The sequence below is a fragment of the Elgaria multicarinata genome, chromosome 3 (genome assembly GCF_023053635.1).
Source record: "Elgaria multicarinata webbii isolate HBS135686 ecotype San Diego chromosome 3, rElgMul1.1.pri, whole genome shotgun sequence".
In the NCBI taxonomy this organism is placed as follows: domain Eukaryota; kingdom Metazoa; phylum Chordata; class Lepidosauria; order Squamata; family Anguidae; genus Elgaria; species Elgaria multicarinata.
The window spans coordinates 111585300-111610845 of record NC_086173.1 but is presented as its reverse complement, the minus strand read 5'-3'; the positions used below and the strand labels follow the sequence as shown (position 1 = coordinate 111610845).

General features: G+C 41.2%; 1 protein-coding gene across 1 annotated transcript in view; it reads left to right on the top strand.

Annotated features, from left to right (window-relative positions):
- The first annotated feature begins 12179 nt into the window (after window positions 1–12179).
- Window positions 12180–25546, top strand: part of PHF2 (PHD finger protein 2) — a 136448-nt gene continuing 123081 nt past the window's right edge. Inside the window, exon 1 of the mRNA XM_063121257.1 lies at window positions 12180–12473. Within this exon, the coding sequence (XP_062977327.1) occupies window positions 12376–12473 (98 nt within the window). The 5' untranslated portion in view covers window positions 12180–12375. The remainder of the gene's footprint in view (window positions 12474–25546) is intronic.

The following is a 25546-nucleotide window of genomic DNA, read 5'->3' as shown; positions in this document are numbered from 1 at the left end:
GCAGGTGTCATTTGTATAAATGGAGAACCTGGTGAAATTCCCTCTTCATCACAATAGTTAAAGTGCAGGAGCTATACTAGAGTGACCAGATTTAAAAGAGGGCAGGGCACCTGCAGCTTTAACTGCTGTGATGAAGAGGGAATTTCACCAGGTTCCCCATATATAGAAATGACACCTGCTGAAATTCCCTTTTCAATACAACTGTTAAAGATACAGGAGCCCTGTCCTCCTTTTCATATGGTCACCCTATGCTTTTAAGTTCTGAATCAGGGACCCTTAGATTTTCTAGAGTAAAAATTTGAAAAGACGTAGCTGCTAGAGATACAGATTTAAAATAATGTCATTTTGGCCTTTACTATTAGTAAAAGCGACAGATTTACCCATGGTCTAACTGACAGGACCAGTTCTAAATGGAGGGGCACAGCTCCCTCAACAATTTCTCTGATAGCATGGGGACACAGTTCCCAGATGAAGCCTTCACATTTTCTCCATATAATTGTTTACACAGATATATAATTGCATTGTTTGCATAACAAAATATTAGTGTGAACCGTAGAGACAGCTGGCAGCTATTTCCACAATCACGGCTGCAGTTTCTTCAGTTGCTATAAGCACAGCAATCATTGCAGGTCTGTAACGCAGTAACGTTTTGCCATATGACTATGTATTATACCAGTTTTCCCCAACCTGGTGCCCTACAGACATTTTGGACTACAACTCCCATCACACCCAGGAAGCATGGTCAGAGGCTATGGAATATGGGGGGTTGTAGTCCAAACCATGTGGAGGCTTGGGAAGGCTGATCTATACCTATGTATATGACCCCAAATGTGAGCCTTTCATGTATGAATGGGACCACAGTTATCCCAAATGCACGTACAGAAGAACAGACAGATATTAGAGCAAACCCAAGTGAGGCCTGCAACAAAATGTTGCAAAGTGAAGAGCTCCTGTTTAGCGTTCCATGCCCTTCTCCAGGGTACTGCCATCTGGTTTTCCTTTTCCTCTCCAAGAGCCAATCAGTACTCCATGGCCACTGAGCAATACTCATTGGGCTGTTTTCGGGGTTCTCTCTGCTTGTTAGGGGCTTTCAACCAGATGGTGTTTTAATTTTTTTAAAAAACTTCTGCAACACTCTCTCAGCGACTATAAAACCCCTCAGCTACCTTCCTCCTGTGTGTGTGTGTGATACTGTTTTGGCTACATAATGCCTGAATATCAGAAATAGAGGGAATGGTATTGCTTCAACAAGGATCATATCTATGTCATTCTAAGTTGGGCCAGTAACTGACTCTCAGCCTAATCTATCTAACAGGGTGGCTATAAGGATAAAATAGAGAGAAGGAAGACCATGTAAGTTGTCTTGAGTTCCTTGCAAGATGAAAAAAGCCAGGATATAATAATAATAATAATAATAATAATAATAATAATAATAATAATAATGATGCACTACAACATAATACAGAACCCACAAATAAACAAAGAAGAATCATACAAATGGCTCAGGAAGGGTGACCTATTTCCAGAAACAGAAGGATTCCTAATAGCTATACAGGATCAAGTTATAGCAACCAAGAACTACCAAAAATAATACCTTGCAACCAACCAGACATAAGAGTCATAGACAAAAATGTTGTTGAAAAGGAAGAGGAAAAGAGAGAAAAATATACACCACTGGCCATGGAAGTCAAAGAACTATGGCAACAGGAGAAGATCACAATTATTGTGAAAACAAAGAAAGTCCCTCCCCACAGGCTTACAGTCTTATTTATTTATTTATTTCCAGCCTCTCCTCTGGATCAAGGTGGGGAACAACATCAAATACAATACTATAAAATACATAAAACTGATTAAAAAAATATAACAAAAAAGAAAAAAACCACATACCTCATCGACATAGCAATATTAAATTTATTTATTTATAAAACTAATAAATTATTAAAATAACAGCCAGACATCTTAAAATTCAATTGGAAGAGACCAGTCTTTATAGCTTTTTTTAAATTCAGAAAGACTGTTGAGTTGGCGAATCTCTCCTGGCAGGCCATTCCACAGTCTGGAAGCGGCAGAAGAGAAGGTCCTCTGGGTAATGGTTGTCAGCCTAGTTTTCGCTGACTGAAGTAAATTCTTCCCAGAGGACCTGAGTGTGCGGGGTGGATTGTATGGGAGAAGGCGATCCCGCAGGTAACCTGGACCCAAACCATGTAGGGCTTTAAATGTAATAACACTTTTTACTTTGCCCAGAAACTAATTGGCAAGCAGTGAAGTGATTTTAAAATTGGTATAATGTGGTCATCCCTAGGTGTGCCGGTGACCAGCCTCGCTGCCATATTTTGAACTAGTTGAAGTTTCTGGACTAGGCACAAAGGTAGCCCTATGTACAGCGCATTGCAGAAGTCAAGCCTTGAAGTTACCAGTGCATGCACTACCGTCTTTAGGTCTTCCAACTCTAAGAAGGGGCACAGCTGGCATATCAGCCGAAGCTGATGGTAGGCACTCCTGGCCATCGCATCTATCTGGGCTGTCATTTGGAGCAACAGATCCAGGAGCACCTCCAAGCTGCGAAAGCAGTCTTTCAGGGAGAGTGTAACCCCATCCAGAACTGGTTAACACACCTCCAAACCCAGGTGGTGGCCTTTGACAGTAAGCACCTCAGTCTTTTCTTGATTCAGCTTCAGTTTGTTTTTCCTCATCCAGCCCTTTACCGCCTCCAAGCATTCATTCAGAGGAGACCCACTATCCTTAGTTGACACTGTTGTTAAAGGCATAGAGAAATATATTTGGGTGTCATCAACATACTGATAGCACCCTGCCCCATGCCTCCAGATAATCTCTCCCAGCAGTTTCATGTAGATGTTGAACAGCATTGGGGATAGGATGGCTCTTTGTGGTATGCCATACAACAGGTCCTTCTTTGAGGAGCAGCTATCCCGAAGAAGCATCACCATCTGGAACCTGCCTGAGAGCTAGGACTGGAGCCACTGAAGCACAGTGCCCCCGATTCCCGAACTCCCAGGCATTCCAGAAGGATACCATGGTTGATGGTATCAAAAGCCGCTGAGAGGTCTAGAAGCACCAATAGGGACACACTCCCCCGGTCAATACTCAAGTGTAGATCATCCATTAAGGGGACCATAGCTGTCTCAACTCCATATCCTGCTCTGAAGCCAGTTTGAAATGGGTCTAGAAAATCTGTGTCATCCAGAACTGCTTGGAGTTGGAAGGCAACTGCCTTTAAGTCACTCTGGGAGCCTTTAAACTAGTTTAAATAAGTGTGTGGGTGCGGATGAGTGTTTTAACAACTTAGGGCACAGTCCTATGCAGAAAAAAAGCCATACAACTCCCTGCATGCCCACTTCACCTACTCCAGAGTAAAGATGTGGTGGGGATGGGGAAGTGAGAGAGAGGAAAAAAAGACCTAGCTGTTAGATATGGATTTAAAGTAATGTCTATTTTGGCCTTAAGCTGTTCTTCCGACTGCTCTTTTCATTAGTATCAAATTTCACACCCAGAAAAAGCATAGAAAATAACACATTGGAAAACAAGCATGACAATAATTATAAAATAGCTCTTCTGTGCCAGAACTGGAAAAAACTCTTGAAGTATTAATAAGGAAATTATTGGTTGTGAGAGAGATCAATAAGGTGGATTTTTACCTGTCTCTCGGGTCAGAGTACCAGATGGTTTGTTCTCAGGTAAAGCAACTGTCTTGTCAAAAAGTAAATATTTAATAATGAAATGAGAAAAGCAGATTTAAATCTGCTTGTATGCAAGTCTAAATCTGTTCTGCCAGTGCTTAAATTCCAGGCACTTAAGGATGACAAGGGCTATGGTTACTGTTTGTCATCATTCTTGGGATATTATTGGTATCCAGTTATGGATTCTCCACATTTAGCAAAAGTCTCATGGCCTTACCAGGGCTTCATCTTCTGGAGTCTTCACAGGTTTAATGATTGGCAAAATACATGGGCTCCCTTGCCTCTATTTTTTCCAGTTCCTTCCCATATGTTCAGTTCTACTGTCAACAGATTGTGCTGTTTTCCATTTATTACTGCATTTTCAGGGTTTTATAAAATGACAGATTTCCAGTTGAAAACAGTGGGAGTTTGCTGATATCAGAATTTGATGATATCATGGAAAGGACCTGCAAACTTCTGTGAGTTACCAATCACAAGCATGTAATAAATCACTTGTGTGGAGAAGCTCAAAATCTCCATCTCTCCTACAATCAAGTTCTGAGCTCAAGATCTTTAATCTGTAGATCAGGGGTCCCCAAAGTGGTGCTGGTGGCATCTGAATGGATTTGTATGAAATATATACAACTTTCTAGCAATTATACATGGGCTGCAACAAAAGTGGATCAAATATCCCAATAAGTGTCCATTTGAAGGTGTTGTCTACTTGCCACTCTTTCAAAAACTAAAAGTGTTGTAAGGTCCTCAATCCATTGCATTATAGGATGTGAGTGTTTATCCTTCCAATGTTATAATATTAGTCTTTTAGCTGTCAAAACAGTGCAGATAATCTTAATTTCCATGATGCAGTAAATAATGTAAAAGTGTATGTATGTTGGTGAATATTAAAGACTGGTCCAATACAATTTTTTTCTGTGTAATAACTAGGACTGTGCACTGCTTCAGCTCTGGTTCTGAATGCCAAGATGAAGCAGGGTGATTCGTACCATCCAGTTCAAACCTGAGTCAGGCCTGGATCAGCTCGAAGTGAGTTGGGATTGGTCCGAAGTGCTTCTGACCAATCTGGATGATTCAGAGTTGGTCTGAATCAATTATTCATTTCCTTAAAGGAAATGGCCCTTTAAGGCCACCATTGTGCACAACATAGATCTATGAAGAGATGGCGCCCCCATCGTTGGTAAACATGGCTGTCCCCATGGAGGAACAGGTGGCTGCTGGGTATGAGAAGATGGGTTCAGTAAGTCCTGGGCATGAGCGCAGCTAGGAAAGGAGCAGCAAGAGGATACCCACAGCAGTATTTCAAATTCCCAAATGCACAAAAAGGTTGGGGGCCCCTGGATTAGGTATTTCGTGGTGGTGCCCACAGAAGTATTTCAAATTCCCAAATGTGACCATAGGTCCAAAAGGTTTGGGGACCCCTGCTGTATATTCCCAATCATTTTGAAAAAGTGAGCACATTTGGAATATTGAGAAAGTCAGTGTCAATGTTGAGAAAACGATTGTCATGGGAGGGATGCCTATTCACAAAATGGCTGCTGTGGCATGTGCGGCCAGTCACAAAATATCTGTTTCACAGTATCCAAACTGGTGATGCTGATTTGAGCAACCTGACCAAGGAACAGAGTACAAGGCTACAATCCTATGCATGCCTACATGGGAATAAATCCCATTGAACTCAATGAGACTTATTTCTGAGTAGGCCTATATAGGATTCCTTTGCTTATCCCATTCACCCCATTTCTCTAGTGGCCATATGCAAAAGCGGACAAGTCTCCTTTGCCTCCTCTTCTGCATCTAGCCATTCTCTCTCTCTGACACACACACACACACACACACACACACACACACACGTTCCTACCTTTATCTGTCCTCCTTAAGGTTGCAATTCTATGCACACTTACACAGAAATAAGTACCGTTGAACTCAGTCTGAGTTAATTTTGAGTTGACGTAGAACTGCCTATTCTCTCAGTAAGGTGTTACATGCTGAAAAGCGGAACCCCCTTAGCAACAGCCAGACTGCTACATTCTGCACTAGCCTCAGCTTCTGGACAAACCTTAAGGGCAGCCCTACATAGGGTGCATTGCAGTAATCCAGTTTGGAGGGTACTAGTGCCTATACCACTATGCAGGTCAGGATGTAGCTGATAAAAGGCACTCCAAACCATTTTGACCACTTGTGCCTCCAGCAATTCTAGTTCCAGTTCCAATTTTGTTTTACTGTTTAGTCGTTGCAAAAACCTAAGAAAAATAATTTTAAAATAAAATTTGATGGTAAATTGCTCAAAAAACCCCACAACACCATTCAAATGTCTATGATGCAATCAATTACACTTCTCAACAATTGCCAGTTGTACCTTGAGTAATGCCAATAAAGAATGTGGCTGTTCTTTTCATTGTCTTACACTTTTTATGGAAAAAGGACATTTGACACTTACCTTTTAAAAAGTCAGCAAGATACTCTTCCCTTACACCCTCCATCAGCTGTCAGTCAAATAAATAGTGAGGAAGATCCTGAGCATGACTGTTCCCAGAATAACAAGAGATGGAACTTGTATAGAAGTCTTAGATAATCTACCCTCTAACATTACATTAGTTTTAGTTGAAATCTAGAAAAAGTAAGTTCTTTTCTCAGATTATATTTATTGATTTTGAATAACACTTCTCCAAATCTGATTTATACCTACGTTATACAAAGGAGTGACCTTTACAGTCTTAAGAGAAGAGAAATCTATCTATGCAGATGTCATCTGAGTTTAAACTTCCTGGCTGATTCAAAATCATTCTGACATAAGTAACTCTCTGAACAACCAAATTTCTGAAGTAGACATACTTGCTTGGATCCAAAGATATCTTACTGTGGAGAAAGCCATCTTGTTGCAGTCCCCATCCCACACCATTCCAGAGGGTCCTTTAATCCTAGGGAGCAGCTTTTTGTGGAGGTTCAAGGGATTATAAAGAAGTCAATCTGTAAACACCATGAAATCAATGCGGTGATCACTAGAAGCCAACATGGATTTGTCAAGAACAAGTCCTGTCAGACAAATTTGATCTCATTTTTTGATAAGGTAACCTCCCTTGTGGACCGTGGGAACGCTGTGGACGTCATATATCTTGACTTCAGCAAAGCTTTTGACAAAGTACCACATGACATTCTGATTAACAAACTAGCTAAAAGTGGGCTAGATGGAACAACTATTAGGTGGATTCACAGTTGGCTACAGAATCGGACTCAAAGAGTACTTATCAATGGAACCTTCTCAAACTGGGGAGAGGCAACGAGTGGGGTACCGCAGGGCTCAGTCCTGGGCCCAGTGCTCTTCAACATTTTTATTAATGATTTGGACGAGGAGGTGCAGGGAACGCGGATCAAATTTGCAGATGACACAAAATTGGGTGGGATAGCTAATACCCTGGAAGACAGAAACAAACTTCAGGGTGATCTTGATAGGCTGGAGTGCTGGGCTGAAAACAACAGGATGAGGTTTAATAGGGATAAATGCCAAGTTCTACATTTAGGAAATAGAAACCAAAGGCACAGTTACAAGATGGGGGATACTTGGCTCAGCAATACTACAAACGAGAAGGATCTTGGAATTGTTGTAGATTGCAAGCTGAATATGAGCCAACAGTGCAATATGGCTGCAAGAAAGGCAAATGCTATTTTGGACTGCATTAATAGAAGAATAGCTTCCAAATCACGTGAGGTACTGGTTCCTCTCTATTCGGCCCTGGTTAGGCTTCATCTAGAGTATTGCGTCCAGTTCTGGGCTCCACAATTCAAGAAGGACGCAGACAAGCTGGAGCGTGTTCAGAGGAGGGCAACCAGGATGATCAGGGGTCTGGAAACAAAGCCCTATGAAGAGAGACTGAAAGAACTGGGCATGTTTAGCCTGGAGAAGAGAAGATTGAGGGGAGACATGATAGCACTCTTCAAATACTTAAAAGGTTGTCACACAGAGGAGGGCCAGGATCTCTTCTCGATCCTCCCAGAGTGCAGGACACAGAATAATGGACTCAAGTTAAAGGAAGCCAGATTCCAGCTGGAAATCAGGAAAAACTTCCTGACTGTTAGAGCAGTGTGACAATGGAATCAGTTACCTAGGGAGGTTGTGGGCTCTCCCACACTAGAGGCCTTCAAGAGGCAGCTGGACAAGCATCTGTCAGGGATGCTTTAGGGTGGATTCCTGCATTGAGCAGGAGGTTGGACTCGATGGCCTTGTAGGCCCCTTCCAACTCTGCTATTCTATGATTCTATGATTGCTGTGAACAGGAAGAGCCAAGAAAGCCATGTTGCATAACTGGTGTTGTGTGAGCAGAGTTCTGCTCGTGCTTCTCGAGATTCAACCCATTATATTTTGATGCCAAAATTTAACACTCTGTGAGCTGGGTACCATTTGTGCCAAATAACACATTTTAGCCAGATGGTATTCCAGTATACCTATATGTTTAACCAATAGTTATAAAAGGTCTACTGGTAAATTTTCATAGCCAAGAGGACTACAGCAGGACTTGGATTTCCTGGTGTAAGTACAATGCCAGAGTAAATGTGAGGATCTCTAATAAAGTTCTGGCTGGCTGGGTTGATGAGGGGTTCCCCACCCTCATCTAAACTCTCTAAAATTTGAAGGTCCAATGATCTCAGAACTTGTGTCTGGACTTTAGATTTTATCAGGTTCAGTACTGGGTACAACTGCCTCCCCTGATCACTAGTTTGCCAAAATTTAAGAACCGCACCTATGGTTTGTTCAACTTCAAGCTTCACAGCTTTTAGTTGGAGTTTACAAGAACATGAGGTAGCAAATAGAGGGATAGAATTGCCATGCTCTATAACAGCTTTCCCCAGCCTGATATTCTCTAGGAGTGTTGGATTGCAACTCCAAGCATTGCCAGCCAGCATTGCCAGCCCATCTGAAGGGCACCAGGTTGGAGATGCTGCTCTTTAGGTTATTAGAGGGCACTGTGGTTATTCAGCACCTACTCAAAGGCCCAATATCATGATGCCAACCCAATCCAATTATTATTTGCCTCTAACCCTCCTCCCTAGAGCTCCAGGCCTACTTAGAGATATTCTCAGCTTCCTGGATGTTTGTCAGCCTAGTTTACAGCCTAGGTATGTATGGTATTGAGATTGCATTTGTTGCTTTTATCAATTATCTTCTCATAGAAATTGATGGAGGCAGTTGTACCTTATTGATCTTATTCATCTTCTAACAGCATTTGTTACCATTGATCACAAGAAGCTGGTGACATGAGACTTGGTTCATTTTTATGGGATGACTCTCAAGTGGTTCTACATGTTCCTAGATGGAAGATTCTAAAAGGTTATGATAGGTATTTCCTTATTGGTCGCTCTTGAATTTTCTTTTGGGAACAGCAATATATTCAGTATTATATGTATGGGCTGAGTGGAATGGTAGATCTCTATATAATGTTCTTCTCAAAGAACAGATATGCTAGTTACATATGCAGGATTGACCTAGGACATCCTTCCCCCCATTCCCAGATCAAGTCAAGGTTCATAGCATCCAAGGCTAGAAAAATTATTTAGGCACCTGAGGGTGAAATCACCACAAGCACCTCTCCTCATTCCTGCAAATAAAAATTCAATAATTTATTTATTTAGCTGAAACATTTGTATCCCACCATATAACACTAGGATCTCAGGGTGGCATACAGATAAAATGAGAACAATGTGAAGACCTTTTTATTCTCCCAGCATTTTAACAGTCTATAAATAAATTTTAACTTGGTGTTTTAAATTTGTAATTTTGCATTGCTGCTATTTTTATCTGGTTGAGCTTTTATATTGTATTTTATATTATGGTTTTATACTGTTGTTTTATACTTTGAATGCTTTTAATTTTTGTGAACCGCCCAGAGAGCTCCGGCTATTGGGCGGTATAGAAATGTAATTAATAAAATAAATAAATAAATAAATAAAACAATAAATAATATACACAGGTAAAATGTATTAAATGTATTAAAAATAGCAAATGTATTAAAAACAATAGATTTTTTTAAAGCAATAGAAACAATTAAAACTATTTGCAACCATGGAGAATTTAGCCCTCAAAAAAAGTCATGAAGTCAGTGTTGACATCAGTTGGGCCTCCAAGGAGAGGGTATTCCACAATGGGGGTGTCACAACAGAGAAATAATAATCCAGTAATAATAATGGATTCAATTACTTACAATTTGCTGCTCTTCTATGAACCCAAAATCAGTGGCCTGAGGCTGTCGCACTGTACCTAATGGTCAGGCCAGCCTTCACATATGACATCATCTGGATTGTACTCGATGAATAGGTTACAACTGTACAACATTGGCTATAAAGGCCTAAATAGTAGGTTCTTTTGAGAACTACTGTTGTGTTGAGATTGTAAAATGTAAGATGTGACCCAGGCATTCTATGGTTCAATTCTTGTTTCAGCTGGGAGCTAATTGGGTGGTTCCAGTGAAGCCATACAGTATTTTATATTTCCTGTTCTAAATTTCATACCTTTCATAATATGTAATCTCCGCATAAGTATAGTCATGTATCACTTTATTGGCATGTACATACAGTACATACGTTTCTATATGCATGCATACACACATATTTCTATAGATGTGTTTATACCCAGGCCAAACTGCACATATTGTATTATGCTTAGCAACGTTAAGAACTGTTTGTATACTTTTATAACATGATCTGAGTAGGATGGACACAAGTTAAGAGATCTAGAGAAGAACAGTCACTAGATTAAATTTTGAAAACAACACCGCATCTGTAATAAGGGCTGTTTATAATCCATGGGTCTATAATGATCTGGAATGATTGAGAATTAGCAGCGACAACTCAAACCTCCACGTTTACATGTAGTTTACCTCTGACTGCCACAAGCTTGGGCCAACAATAGGAGATGACTCTTATGCCCTACTGGCTATCCCTCCCCCCCCCCCCCCCGCGAGCCCGTCCACTCTTACTCACCCACCTCCCATGCAATTGGTAGGATCAGCATCGTGGCCCATTTAAGATTAAAGGAAGGCTAACAAAGCCACCCTCCTCCGGGGGGGGGGGGGAAAGGAGGTAATGATGACGCTAGACAATTAAACATATGGCTACAACAGTGAATGAACGCGAAGAAGCAAAGTGACACGTGGTATTTTCAAAAACTTTTGAACAGGAAGCGTGCAATAAATGGCGCTGGGGGTGGTGTGGGGGAGGGCGTCTTGAAGAATAGCGTTGTTTACAAAAGTAGCAACCGCTTCATTTCGAAACTTATCGTAAGGAGCACTTTTTACTTTTATGAGTTCAAGGGAAATCGCGGAAAGCCAAACACCGGAACCACCACTTCCTCTGATCAACTCTCAAACTCGCCTCCAGTTTCATTAACAATTAAAAAGAACGAAAACGGAATCGCACTTTCATTTGTAAATGTGTGTAGCCTCAAAAAGTTTATTTCTTCTGCAGAGTACTGCTTCCTCTTTCTGACTCACTCCTGTTGCAAAATCACAATAAAAATTGTTATAGGGCTATCGTTGCGGGGTTTGAATTCGATCCTAAGTTGCTCTGAAAATTGGTCAGCCATAGGAGTGTGGATAGCAAGTTATTAAATAAAGATCTCCAAAAATACCCATTTTAATGTGTGTGCGGGGTTTTTAAATGGCGTGTGTGTCCCTCTTTTGGATCTCTTGACTAATTTTACAATACCAGACACAAGGATTCTTTCTCCACTTTTATTACTATCGCCTTCCAATCCAACCCTGGTATTGGGGAGTAGAGTTGACGAGAGCTTTCTAATGTGCAAACAGCTTTTTTGAAGCTACCGTAACAGATTTAAAAATAAATAAATCTCTGGACTGTTCCTTCTTCCCTTCCCTTTCAGTGAGCTTTCTTTCATGCCCCCCACGCCATGTCGTCCACTCAATCGTTTGCAATTTTTTAAAATCTCCCTCCTTCAATCGCCTCAGTTTTGCACGCCTCCCTGTTTATTTTCCAGCTCTGAGACTGGTTCTCTTCTCCCCCCCACCTCTTTTTTTAATATTTTGTACGGTGCCAAGCTTGGGAGTTTTCACATATTCGCCTCCCCTTTTCTGACTGCAGCCTCCCTCCCCAGCCCCATCAGAGGAAATATTACAATGTTGCAAGCTGACGTAAGGACATTACAAGGAAAGGGCTACATTTCGGAGTGTTTATGAAAAGCCTCGGTACTGTACTGTCACCAGGGGGCATGCAATAGAATGCATTTCGTCCAACATTTGGAATAATGATCATTTAGCAATCACCACGACCACCACCACGACCAAAAAAAAAAAAAAAAAAAAGCCTCCAGTGAGCTTTGGAGCCCGCGCCAAGCAGAGGAGCCATGCAGCCAAACTTTCGGGAACCCTTGGTTATTTTTCTGACATTGCAAGCTCGCCCTTGAGGATCGCTTATTGAATTCTCCGGGATTTGTTTTGCTTTTTTTTTTTTTTTTTTTTTTTTTTTAATCATTTCCACTTCTCCTGCCGTCTCTGGGCCTGGCAGATTTGCTTTCCTTTGGCAAAAGAGGAGAGAATCAGCAAGCTACCTAGCAGCAAAGAAGCCGCAGCAAGACGCCCTGCCTGCTTGCTTGTCTCCGCGCTCGCTCTTTCTCTCGCACACACACACAGCTCGCTTGCCTTGGGAGTCCAGTGTTGTTTTGAAGGGAGCTAACATGGCGACGGTGCCCGTCTATTGCATCTGTAGGCTGCCCTACGACGTAACCCGCTTCATGATCGAGTGCGACGCCTGCAAGGACTGGTTTCACGGCAGGTAACACAAAGCGATCGGGCCTTTCCCCCCCGCTCTGGGGCAGAGATCCCCCTCCTCTCGCTCGGGGCCTTTCTCCTCTTTTGCTCGCTAGGGCACAGAGAGCGAGCGAGGGAGAGATGGTGGGCTTGGAGCCGCCGCCGCCGCTCTGTGCAGTTTTCCAACAGGCCTTTTCGGAGAAGAGGAGGAGGAGGAGGAGCCACTCGCCCTTTTCCCTCTCTTGTATTTTTTTGTTTTGTTTTGTTTTGTAAATTGTCGAGCCCGGGCACACACAATGGACTCCCCCCCCCCTCGCTGGGGCTCTAGTGTCATGGGGCTGCGGGGGGTGAGCTATTGTCCTTTCCTCAGGGAGGGGAGGGCTGGCTTCCAGGCTAGCTGGTGCTGTGGGGTGTCTTTTATTATTATTATTATTACTATATATATATATTTAGATACTGCTTTCTTGTCCACTGTCTCACCCCCACCCCCACCCTTACTCGGTCGGGGTCTGACTGGGTGGTTTGTGGCGGGGGCAGTCAAGGAGACGATTTAAGGTTAGACCCCCCCCCCCGCTCTCACTTTCTCCAGAGAAGGCATGGAGAGCGCGGGAGGCGGGTGGGTGAGGAAAACGGTTCCACAATGTCTGGTTATGCGAGAGCTGCCAGTCAGGCGGCTACGGGGAAGGGTCGTTACGGGCCGGACGGCAGCCACTAGGACTCTGGCAGCAGAGGCGACTGCCCGGGTGGGTGGCTGGGGAGAGTCCGGTTGGTGGAGTGCCCTCTCTCTCCCGCGCAGAGAGGCAGCCACTCGCCTCGCGTCTCCCTAGGGGAGTGGGGGCGGCGGCTGGGGGTGTTTCCTTGCCTGATAGGCACAGACTGGGCGGGCTAGCCAGCGAGCTGAAGGGTCCCGAGTGAAGACGGGGGCTGTAAGGGTAGTATAAAGAGCGAGCTAGGGCTGGGCCGGGCTTCCCCCTGAGAGGAGCCGGCGCAGGGAAGGGAATCCCCCGCCGCGCTGGCTACAGAAGCCCGAAGCTGGCGCCACTTCGCTTCCTCGGCTAGTCAGTGGCGTGGAAGAAGCAAGTCCACCCTTCCGAGCGGCCGGACCGAAAGCCCGTGGCCAGAAGGGACCCGCTCACACCAAAGGGGGAAGGAGAGAGGCTCCCCCCTTCTTAGCGCCCTGAGGCAGAGCTGCCCTGTGGAGGCGCCCACAGAGGTTGCCACGTCCTCTTCTTGCACTTTTGAGGTCTCCCTATTTCCCCTCCGTTAATCCCCCCTTTTAAACGAAAACATATGAAGGGGTGGTGCTTTTTTGAGTCAACCCTCCCCTCCCGCAGACGGGGATCCACGGGAAGGTTTGGGGTTCACTGCAGCTCTCTGGGATGGGGGTGGTAGCTTTGGCTGTGTCTCCTCAGCAGCAGCAAAGATTGTTTTAATTCGCCTTGTCCTCCGTCGACTGTGGAATCTGAGACAATGTAACGCGAAAAGGCTGGAAACTCCCTTGGCCACACGTTCAGCCTCGCTTTTGATTTGTATTTGCTATGTCAAAGAGGGAGGAGGAGGAACACCCCCCCCCCGCTTTTGTCGTGCTTCTTGGCTTTAATTATCGCTTCATCTCACCCGCGTCGTTCCGATTGTCTTGTTGTAGAGAGACAGCCTGGATAAGTGATGGTCCTGATCTTTGTGCCTCGCTGTGGAGTGTTTGTGTTGCATGCGGAAGGCAGGCGCGTCGTTCATAAAGAATTGGAGCTGCAGGGAGGATGCGATGGGTGGTTGGTTGTATAGACTCCAGCTGGATTTTCTAGGAGTTCAGTCTTAACCAGACGGAAACGCAGATCTTGTGAGGAACGCGAAGGACCTCAGATGCAGGCAAACGACATTGAAAGATGTGGGCCTTCTAGCTGTGCAGTATGGGACTGCCCAAATTAAGCTCCTTTATCTGCCTTTCATTTGTTCTCACGTGTTCCTCTCACACAACTCAATTGGACTGGACAGTGTTTAATTGTTACCCCTGTGTTTAGTGTTGGGGAAGGAGTTGAGCAGCATGACTATGTAGAAGCACCTGGAGTGAATTATTTCCTGGTGGCTCGCTGCTTTAGTAAAAGCTGAACTTACCTGCAACTTGGTTTCTTGAAAGCAGCAGAGAAGGTATCAACTGCAGGTTGGTACTCGTGGAACTCAATTTCAAGGACAAGGATGATTGCCTCCTGGCTGAGGAATAGAGAAGGTAGCTTTAAACTAACTGTCATGACAACTTTATGATTGCTTTCTTGATGTTCAGTGCTTTTACATTAACCTGTATGAATGCATTTTATGGCTTTGTCCACCACTGTGTACAGTGAATTGTTTAAAGACTGTGAGATGATCTGGTTGGATCTAACAATAATTAGAGAACCACTGTGGTGTTGTGGTTAAGTATTAGAGACAGAGTGGGTAGACCAGGTTCAGATTCTAACTCAGCCATGAAGCTCACCGGCCTAGTCACAAACATCCAGCTATGTATTTACTTCACTAGGTTGTTGGGAGGATAAACATGGGGTAGGGACCTTGTATTTATTTATTACGCTTTTAGACTGCCCAAGAGCCAAACTTCTCTGGGCAGTGAGTGTTCCATTAAATTAAAAACATAAGATATAACATCACAATAAAACAAAGTTAAAGTAGTGCAATGTAAAATCAGCAGCAGTTTTATCACTTTATGTTGTATGCTGCCCTGCAACAAAAAGTTCTCAGAGTGGAACACACAATAACAGAAGTTGATAACAAGTAAAAATATCTAAACATCTAAAATGCCTCAGACTCTGAAAAGATAGTGTGAACCCCAGGAGAGCCTTCTTGGATCGGACATTTCATAAATGGGGCACCACAACTGACAAGGCTGGCTCTTCTGTAGCCCTCTTCCAGTGGGACCTTCTAGTGGAGGGCCTCTGAAGATGACCAAAGGGTGCAGGCTGGTACATATGGGAGGAGTCATTCCTTTAGATACTCTTGTCCCAAGGCTTTAAAGGTCAACACCAACACTTTGAACTGGCCCCAGAAACAGACTGGCATTGCAGGATCATATTGACCAATCCCAGCTAGTAGCCTAGCAGCTTTATTTTGGATTAAACTTAAGTTTCCAAACCATTTTCAAAGGTAGCTCCATATCCAATGCATTGCAGTAAATTGACTGCATGAATAACTAGCTGTCAGCAGGCTATCACTGTCCAGATAGGATTGCATCTGGTATATCAGCCTTAGTTGAAAAGAGGCACTCCTAGCAACTGAGGCCACCTGTGCCCCAAGTGACACCCCCAAACTTCATACCAAACAGTTCATGGGGAATGCAAATCCTCCCAGACATTTTGCACATCATTCAGCTAGGCCAACAATATCTTTGTCTTATTTATTTTATTACATTTCTATACCACTCAATAGTTTATTGGCCTTCATCCAGTCTATTACATGTTCAGGACATCCAGTGTTCCACCTTTATTAGATGAAAAGGAGTGATAGAGCAGGTTTTATCTACATACTGGTGACACCTCCACCCACTTCCCCCAGAAGTTTTTTTTTTTTTTCATTTCTATATCGACCTATAGCTGAAGCTCTCTGGGCGGTTTACAAATTTAATAAGTTTCATATTGATGTTAGGTATCATGGAAAATAAAATGAATCCCATGATATAATTACTGTGGAACAGAGCAATAATCCCCCAGCACCACCTTCTAGAAATGGCTATGCACATTGGGATGAAACCACTGTAAATTGGTTCCTTCAATTCAAACAGCCAATCCAGAAGCATACCATGGTCAATGGTATTGAAAGCCACTGAATTGTCCAAGAGAACCAAGAGGGGTAAAAACAGTTCAGCACATAATAAACCAAAAAGAGAAGTGAAATCACCAGCAAAAAATAAATCAGCAAAGAACTAAAGGCAATATTTTTTTAAAAAAAATATACCTGGGAGAATAAAAAGGATGAGGGCCAACCAACCAAGATAATCCAGACAAGACTGTTAATGGGTGGTTCTGCTAGGTGATGTTTAATCTGTTATGGAGGGGATTTCACTCCCCCTAAAGGATCAGGTTCATAGTTTGGGGGTGCTCTTGGACCTAGATCTGTCACTTGAGGCATAGATGGACTCAGTGGCATGGAGCATCTTTTATCAGCTTAGGCTGATATACCAAATAAATATGCCCTTATCTGGACAGAAACAGCCTAGCTACAGTTATCCATGCTCTGATAATCTCTTGTCTGGATTACTGCAATGCATTATACATGGGGCTGCCTTTGAAAACAATCTGGAAACTTAAGCTGGTCCAAAATCGGGCAGCAGGATTGCTAATAGGGACTGACCAACAAGTCCACATTATGCCAATTATTTTCCAGCTGCACTGGCTGCCAGTCCATGTCCGGGACTGATTCAATGTGCTTGTATTAAAATTCAAAGTTTTAAATGGCCTGGGATCAGTTTATCTGAAGGGTCGTCTCCTCACATATGTACCTGCCGAGATCCTAAGATCATTTTGGGGGGTCCTTCGTGAGTCCCTGCTAAAGTAAGTGAGGCAGGTGGCTACCAGGAAGAAGGCATTTTCTGTTGTGGCACCCTGGCTGTGGAATGAGCTCCCTAGAGAGGTTCATTTGGCACCTACATTGTACTCTTTCTGGCAATAGGTGAAAAGTATTTTCCCAGTATTTTAGCAATTTACTATCCTAGTCTTTTAACTCTGCTGTGCTGTTTTAAATCTGCATTTTAAATCTCTGCATTGCTACTCAGTTTTATTCTGGTCATACATTTGTATTGTGGTTTTATATTGTGGTTTTAAGCTTTCATATTTTATGCTGTACTTATGGTTTAATTTTTGTGAACCGCCCATAGAGCTTTGGCTATTGGGCAGTACAGGAAGGAAAGAAAGAAAGAAAAGCTCTTTGCCTGGTACCAAAAAGACCATAACATAGACTTTTGGGGAGGGCATTCCACAGGTGGAGCACCACCACTGAAAAGGCCCTGTCTTTTGTATCTACCTGCTTCACCTCATTTGGTGGGGACAGCTGGAGAAGGGCCTTGGATGGTCCAGGTAGTAAATATAGAGCTCCTTGGAGGAAAGGCAGGGTATAAATGCATTAAATTTTTATACATTACATATCTTCCTATTATTATATTTAGCCTGATTTTTGTATGTCGACATTATGAATCTGTCTTGCTTTGTGTTTTAATCTGATTGTATATGCAAAAGCCTGGTTGCTATCAAGTGATAAATTAACTAACTAATATATTTATTAGGATTGGCTAAAGAGCTTTGTATACCAAACATACAAAGAAAGAACCTAGAAAGGAAGAAGAAACTGCAATCTTTGAGGAATATGAAGGAACCTAATAAGATTAAAGTATTTTTCAGTATTTAGTGTTGAAATAGCAAATAGAATTAAACTATGAAAGGATTTTTTCATTGCTGTAGTTTGCAATAGAATAACACCAGCCCACATCTATGCAGAATTTGGTGACCTAAGCCCATTAATTTTAGTAGGCTTAGGCTTTGCAAGCAGAATAGGACCAAGCTGCTTGTAGACCACTTGAAAGAAGAAATCAGACATAGTAGGTGATGTGCAGAGCCAGCCCTACCATTAGGCAGAGAAAGGCAACTTTATCAGGTGGCAGAATCTGTAGGGCCCTTAGGCATTCCTCCTGCTCCCCAAAGCTCTTCCCCTCTTGTTGGAGGGCAGAGTTGCGTGTTCTACATAACCTCTGCAACTAACCTGCTTCCCTCAGGTATGATGGAGGGCAATATCCCAACACCAGCATTGAAGTAAAGTTCAACTGCTTATCCAGTCCACTTTTAGGATGCCTTTAGGATGCTTTTAGGATGTTTTTAGGATGTTTTAACATTGTATACTATGTTTTTAATCAGTATTTTATACTTACTGTTGTTCCCTGCCTCGATCCAAACAGAGAGGCGGGTCAGAATTATTGTTATTGTTATTGTTATTATTATTATTATTGGAATGGGGTAGGGTGCTATCTCGTCTTTTGCCTCAGGTGGCAAATCACCCTAGGCAAGCCCTGGGATATGTCTCATCCCCCTCCCACGCATACTTTAACTTGAAAATGTTAGCTAATTACACATACATAGAAATTTACATGTTTTCTGTAATCAAAATTGTGGTGAAAGTTATGGAATTTGTTGCATCATGGTGATTTTTTTGTCCTTATTTTACTTAAATGTCTTACATTTATAATTTCCTTTTCTGCCACCCATGTATTCAAAGTGGCCTCCATCAGGAACAACAAATACAAGAAAACGTATGATTTTTTCTGAAAAAATCTGTGCATAATACCTAGGGATTTTTCCTATATATGTTACATTTTATTTATTTATATATCTATTTTAAAACAAATACAGTCTACATATGATTTAAATGCAGCCAACATATGCTGTAAAGACAAATATAACAACACATGAGTTAAAATGCTGCATGCTGTTTATACGATTGTAACATGAAACCTTGAACAAACAGTGGGGCGTCAAAACTGTTTATGTGGCTTATCCCTTACATTGTGTACACGATGTAATTTTTGATGGTTTATTCCTGCGATCCTTCTACCCATTTTTCAGGCAGAAGGATCACAAGGCTAAGTAGAACATGCAGGATATATAAGCATACACCCATGCTCGTATAGCAGAATATATATGTTGGTTTGGAGGCCATTACAGGTAAAGGAATTGTGTCAACCAGCCCCAAGTTACTTCTAACTATTTTTTTGGAAGAAAAAGCGGCCTGATACCTATCAGCCTTGCCTTCTGCTTATTTCTCTACACTTCCAATATATATGTATGAGCCTATATTGACATATCCCTGAATATACAAGGAAAAATAAATAAATAAAAATTTAAAAAATCAGGGTGAGTAACGATGCTAACCAATTTACTGTTGAATTGATGGCTGGGTAGGATGCAAAATAAATAAACATGCAGAATATAATGAGATAGCAAATGTAACATGTTATTAAAATACAAATAGTTTGTATTTATTTGAAAATCATAAAGGTAATATTAAATAAAGACAGTGGTGAGATTTTGTTAAAGCTCCTTTAACTGATCATAGGAACCTGCCAGGATAATTCTCTGTGTGCACAGGATGCTGTAAAATGTAATTTGAAAACAAGAAGATATTGCATACAGTTTTCTCCACATATAATAATGATCTGTTCAGGAGTTCTTCATAGGTTGGTCTGGAAGCTGCAGCTAGTGTCAGCAGCTGCTCCTTTTAAGTATGTCACTCCCTTGCTAAGGAAACTGCACTGGCTGCCTATATGCTATTGGGCCCGGTTTAAGGTTTTATTATTAGTATAAAGCCTAAACACCTTGGGCACAGGATGCTTGAGAGAGTGTCTTCTCCCTTACCAGCCTGCCTAGTCACTGAGGTCATCAGATGTTTGGAGACCGTTTGGGTTAGAGCCTTGAGTGTTTTGGCTCCCTCAGGCAGGCACCAGTGAATGGTTTTTGGCCCCTGCTGAAGACATTTTTATTTAGACAAGCCGTCCCTGACTAACTAACCATGGTTTTATTGGCAGCATTTGATTTTAAATATTTTAATTTTGATTTTCTTTCTTTTTATTGTTCATTACTCAGGAATCTTATTAGATACAGATTGGTATATAAATCCTGTAAATAAATGAAATAAATAAATTAGTTGCTAGGATCAAAATTGTCTAAGTATAAGAAAGAGGGACATCAGTTATGACCGATCTCACTGGTGAATGAGAAGCTTGTTTGGAAGTGTCCTTGTTTATAGGCTTTGAAAATTTGTTCTTTCTACAATCTACAAGTGAATCTAGCATTCAATTCAGAATAATTCTGATAATACAGTTTGATTTTTCAGTATGTATATTATAAGCTTTGCTTGTTAATGGATTTCAAAAACTACAAAGAGAAAGAGCAAACAACATATAGAAAGACAAATACAGCGATAGCGTTTCAGGGCACATCATTTAGAGCTTGTGGATTCCTGATCTCAGTGTTAGTTATTGAAGTGGTTGTTGGCTTCTTTAGCAACAATGAAGAAAGCAAAGACATCTGAAGATATCAGTGCAACTTAGAACATTTTAAATAATCCATCACTTGGAATTTCCAATTGGCCAATAATGAACATGTTAAAAACTTCCTATTTTAATGGAGGTTTTCAAATGTTATGTCAAAGCAATTCAGACAATTAATAGTGTTTCATTTCTGGATCAATACTTACTTCTAGAGCTGAAATAAATTTGTCATTGCCACTCAGCTGAACCCCAAATCACATGGGCTGATTCTGGGTTGAGAGATCTGACAGTTATGTAGCAGTTAATCATGGTGTGTGGAAAATCCCCACTATTTGATAGGTTGTAACTCTCTACATGGCTTCAGAGGGGGATATCATCCGCATCTTATGGCATCTCACTGTTTAGGAGCCAGAAGATTGCCCTTTAAGTATTTTTTTAGGGTAGAGGAATTGAAAACTTATATTTGAAAGCCAGATTTGAATTTGTTGGTAGATTACTACAGATGCTGACTGCAGCCAGGAAATCAGAAGACATTTACTTCTTGGGAGGAGAGCAATGACAAATCCTGATAAAATAGTTAAGAGCAGAGACACCACACTGACAACAAAGGTCTGCATAGTTAAAGCAATGGTATTACCCGTAGTAACCTACGGCTGCGAGAGCTGGACCATAAGGAAAGCTGAGCGAAGGAAGATAGATGCTTTTGAACTGTGGTGTTGGAGGAAAATTCCGAGAGTGCCTTGGACTGCAAGAAGATCAAACCAGTCCATACTCCAGGAAATAAAGCCAGACTGCTCACTTGAGGGAATGGTATTAAAGGCAAAACTGAAGTACTTTGGCCACATAATGAGAAGACAGGATACCCTGGAGAAGAGGCTGATGCTAGGGAAAGTGGAAGGCAAAAGGAAGAGGGGCCGACCAAGGGCAAGATGGATGGATGATATTCTGGAGGAGACAGACTTGACCTTGGGGGAGCTAGGGGTGGCAACAGCCAACAGAAAGCTCTGCCATGGGCTGGTCCATGAAGTCACGAAGAGTCGGAAGCGACTGAACGAATAAACAACAGCAAGTGTCCTTACAGATTCCAACCCAAAACATTTGAGGAATAATACTATTCAAGCTTTCTAAAGGTATTAACTACCTTGAACTATTTCAGTAAGATTTATGTAGCCTTTTTACCTGCACCTTGTTGAACACAATATTGTGCTCTCTCTTGCTGAATTGGCTTGTTCAAAATGTAAAGCACCAGTGCTCAACAAATTCGATTGTTTTCCAGTGTGCTTTCTAGAATAGTCTAAAGATAGAAGTTGAATTGAGTCATTGAAACAAATGGAAAGATAAAAGGATTTGGTGCTTAAAGGATTGTAATAGGTTCTTTCCATTAAATATAAATGATGCAGAATGTTATGAGGAGCTATAGGCCATGGGCAAGAATGGGCTGTTTTGAAAGAATGATAAATTTACAGGAATTCATACCTGTTTAATAGTGTTTTTTGAACCTACTTATGTATCTTGTAAAAGAATAAGGTATATTCTCTAACAATTGGACCGTTTATAAAATAAGGGAATGTTGCTTATTTTATCAGTAGAAACTTTTAAAGGATGGGAAGCATTGTATTAGCATGTTGTGGCCTTCATTCTGGAGCCTGATGGTTCTGAGTGTGGCCTAGATGGCCGCTTGGTTTATATGACAACAATCTGAAGAGGAATTGCTTCTTCAGAAAGCAAAACCATAAGAAAGCAAATACCTAGTTCTAAACTCCTTATAACATCCCTACCTATTGACTATGCCAATAATTGTTCACTATTATTTTACAGAACACTACCATTCGTGCCATTAGATCTGGATAATCAACAATCTTCTTGCAATACTTTGTTGGACTTGTCACAATTAATGAGATACTTCTATTTTGCATATTTAGTGCTGTGGTTTGATGTAATTGACCAAGTGTGGGGAGGGAATGGGGAGGGTTATAGAATAAATATTGATGTGTATAGTTTTATGTTTTATGAAAATAATTAAATATATAATAATAATAATAATAATAATAATAATAATAATAATTTTAGTGCCATTAGATGCAGTTGACTGCAAAATAAAACACAAGAGCATATTGATAGAGCTAGAGACTTTTGAGGAGGTGGGGGAAAAGAGGGATTCAAGAGGCAGCTGGACAACCATCTGTCAGGGATGCTTTAGGGTGGATTCCTGTACTGAGTGGGGGGTTGGACTCGATGGCCTTATTAGGCCCCTTCCAACTCTACTATTCTATGATTCTAGGGATAGCTAAAGGTCTATTTTTCATAAAGAGATGCTACTGGGAATGAGTGACACGAACAATGTGCAAAGAAAAGAATGAAATTCCACAGAATCTTGATGCTGTTTATTTACATAATCTTAATTTCTAAAAATCTGAATTAATTTTGGTGGGTAAGTCTGGTTAGTCATTTCAACATTCTTGTTGTTTTTAAACAATGAGTGCCACGTGGCAGGCAGTGTTGATGGTTTCTGCCCTCTGAATGTGGAAGGCTTGATCCTGGCCATATTTTTCTTTACTAAGATTAGTAGTAAACTCCAGGGACACAATCCAGTTCCCAAAAGCCTATCTACTCCCCTCTGGAGCAGGAGCAACTTATATCATGTGGGGAAGAAGGGTTGGATGAAGTTATAGGAGGTGCACACTGGTCCATTGCTGGTATCCAGTGTACGAAGGTGGAGGGGGACAGTAGACAAATACAGTTCTGCCTGTGGATGGACTAGAATCTGACAATTGGGGTGAGTTGTAAAAAAGCAAATACTTTCCTATAGGAATAACCATAGCTGTGATTGATATGATTTGGGCCAGTTTTGTGAGATCTGAAAATGTTACCCTAGTTATATAATGAATTGGCTACTGGACAATTTATTCCCATAGTGTGGTTTTACTGTTAAGACAAGAAGAAAAGAAAAAGCACACAATAGTCAGCTATTTTTTATTCAATATATTTTGCACCCTTTTGGAATGCAATCCAGATATCAAACATGTATCCTGCAGCAACTTTTAGCATGACAGTCTAAGGTTTACCATGCTTGTAGCGAATTCTTCAGTAGCGAATTCTTAGTTCTTGATTTTCCAAAAAAACAAAAACAAAAAACAAACCCACATTCAAAGTGCACATATATTTTGAAAAACACCTCAGTGCCTTATCCTAGTAGTCTAGATAACTGACTGACACAGACACACACACAGAGAGAGAGAGAGAGAGTAGAAAATCTAGATTTATGGACATTCATATATCTTGTATGTGTGGTGACTCCAGTGCCCAGTTGGCTCTCCTCTGCCAAGGTCTGCCTACAAAAGATTTCCTATTCACTTCAATGGAGGGAGAACTGCTGCATTCGCAAAGGAATTCACACATGCCTTCTACACTGAAGTGAAAGGGGTCTTCTGTTTGACTTAGTAGTCCAGGTACGTATATGGAGCTCTGGATGGAGGAATAAAGCAATTAATACAGATTAGGTAGGGCAAATCTATCCTCCAGGCAGGGGTAGGCCACATTCAGTACTGAGAGCTTCCTTTCACAGACTCATGTGAGAAATGCACTCTTCCCATTCTTTGAACTTAAGCTTCTAACCTTGTGATTAAATAACTAATGCAAAAAATGCAATACTAATAAAGGTGATTGGAAAAAAATGTAGTTCATTTTATTTCAACTCCAACACGATTTTTGTTTCTGAGTTCCAATGCAAAGATTTTTCAAGATCAAGATGTTGCAAAAAAAAAATTCAACGTATTCTGCAACTGTATTTGGGCAGTTACATTATTAGATGTAAATAAAATAGGCAGATAAGGTGTGGCCCTCTGCCTCCAAATCAGTTTTTAGTGTTAGTATTTTAACCACGAAGCGGCGATGGGGGTGGGGAGCTATTTCTCAGTAGTCATTCAAGCCTATGAACTGTGCAAAGGAATGTAGTTTCATAGGGTGTGTAGTGGGTATTCAGTGACTTCCCTGATTTAGAGACAATCTGGAAAGCTTGTATTGTCAGTGTGTCTTTTCACAGTGTTTTGGAAGAAAACAGTTTGTTTAAGCTTTTCTGCTATCTGACTTGTATTTTCCATAAGAATGGCATGCCTTTGAGTTTAAAAGCAAATTATCGTTTTTGCCAGAACATTTCTTTAAAACTAAAAATGTGTTACAGTTGACAATGGCATTCATATTCTTTGTGAATTTCATGTGAAATTGCCGCAATTATAATATTGTACAAGTAGCATAATACTCTTATTACAGTATAATCCCAATTAATGCACAACTCCCAGTAAGCCAAAAGTCTGCTGCAACTTTAGTTGATATGCTTTTCTTTTTGTGTAAAAAAGAAACAATGTTTTGCATGCTATTAACACTTCTTTGATAAAGATGACTATTCAGTATTCAGAATGATTATGTAAAGATGTGGAATGGATCCAGAAAAATTCCTGCTGTGCAGTTAGACTGGACCAAAGTTTGTATTTAATGGACTTAGATTAATTTTATTGCTTAGGCTGAGTTTAATGGTTGTATTTAAAGAACACATTAACTTGCTTTTGTGGGAAACAGTTGCTCTATGTGAGAATGTTTTGAAGCATAATCACATCAAAGGTGAAGTAGAAGCAAGTTATCCAAGGATGTCTTTAATGTATGTGTAGAAACAAGGTTAAATCATAGGACAAGCCTTGTTGCAAGTGTGGACCTAAGGGCAGAAGCTTGGAAAACCTTTGGTTTGCAGGAGTCAAGTTTGTGCCACCATTCTCCATTGGTGGTTGTTCAGAGAATTTTACACTTCTTATGAGATTAATTATTATCTGTTCTGCCAAGCCACTTTACCAAATTTTAATTCAGTTGTGATACTGCACATAAGGGAAAAAGTTTTTTCAAATATTCTCTGTGTGAGAGAAATTCTATATTTTAATATTATGGTGTTTTTATTTTTAAAAAAGACACTTAAAACAGTAACAGACATATTAATCAGGATTTAAAATATATCATAAAACATGGTTTTAATATTATATTTGGGATGGGGGCTGTATGTTAGGTATAAGCAGTCAAACACACATTCTGGATCT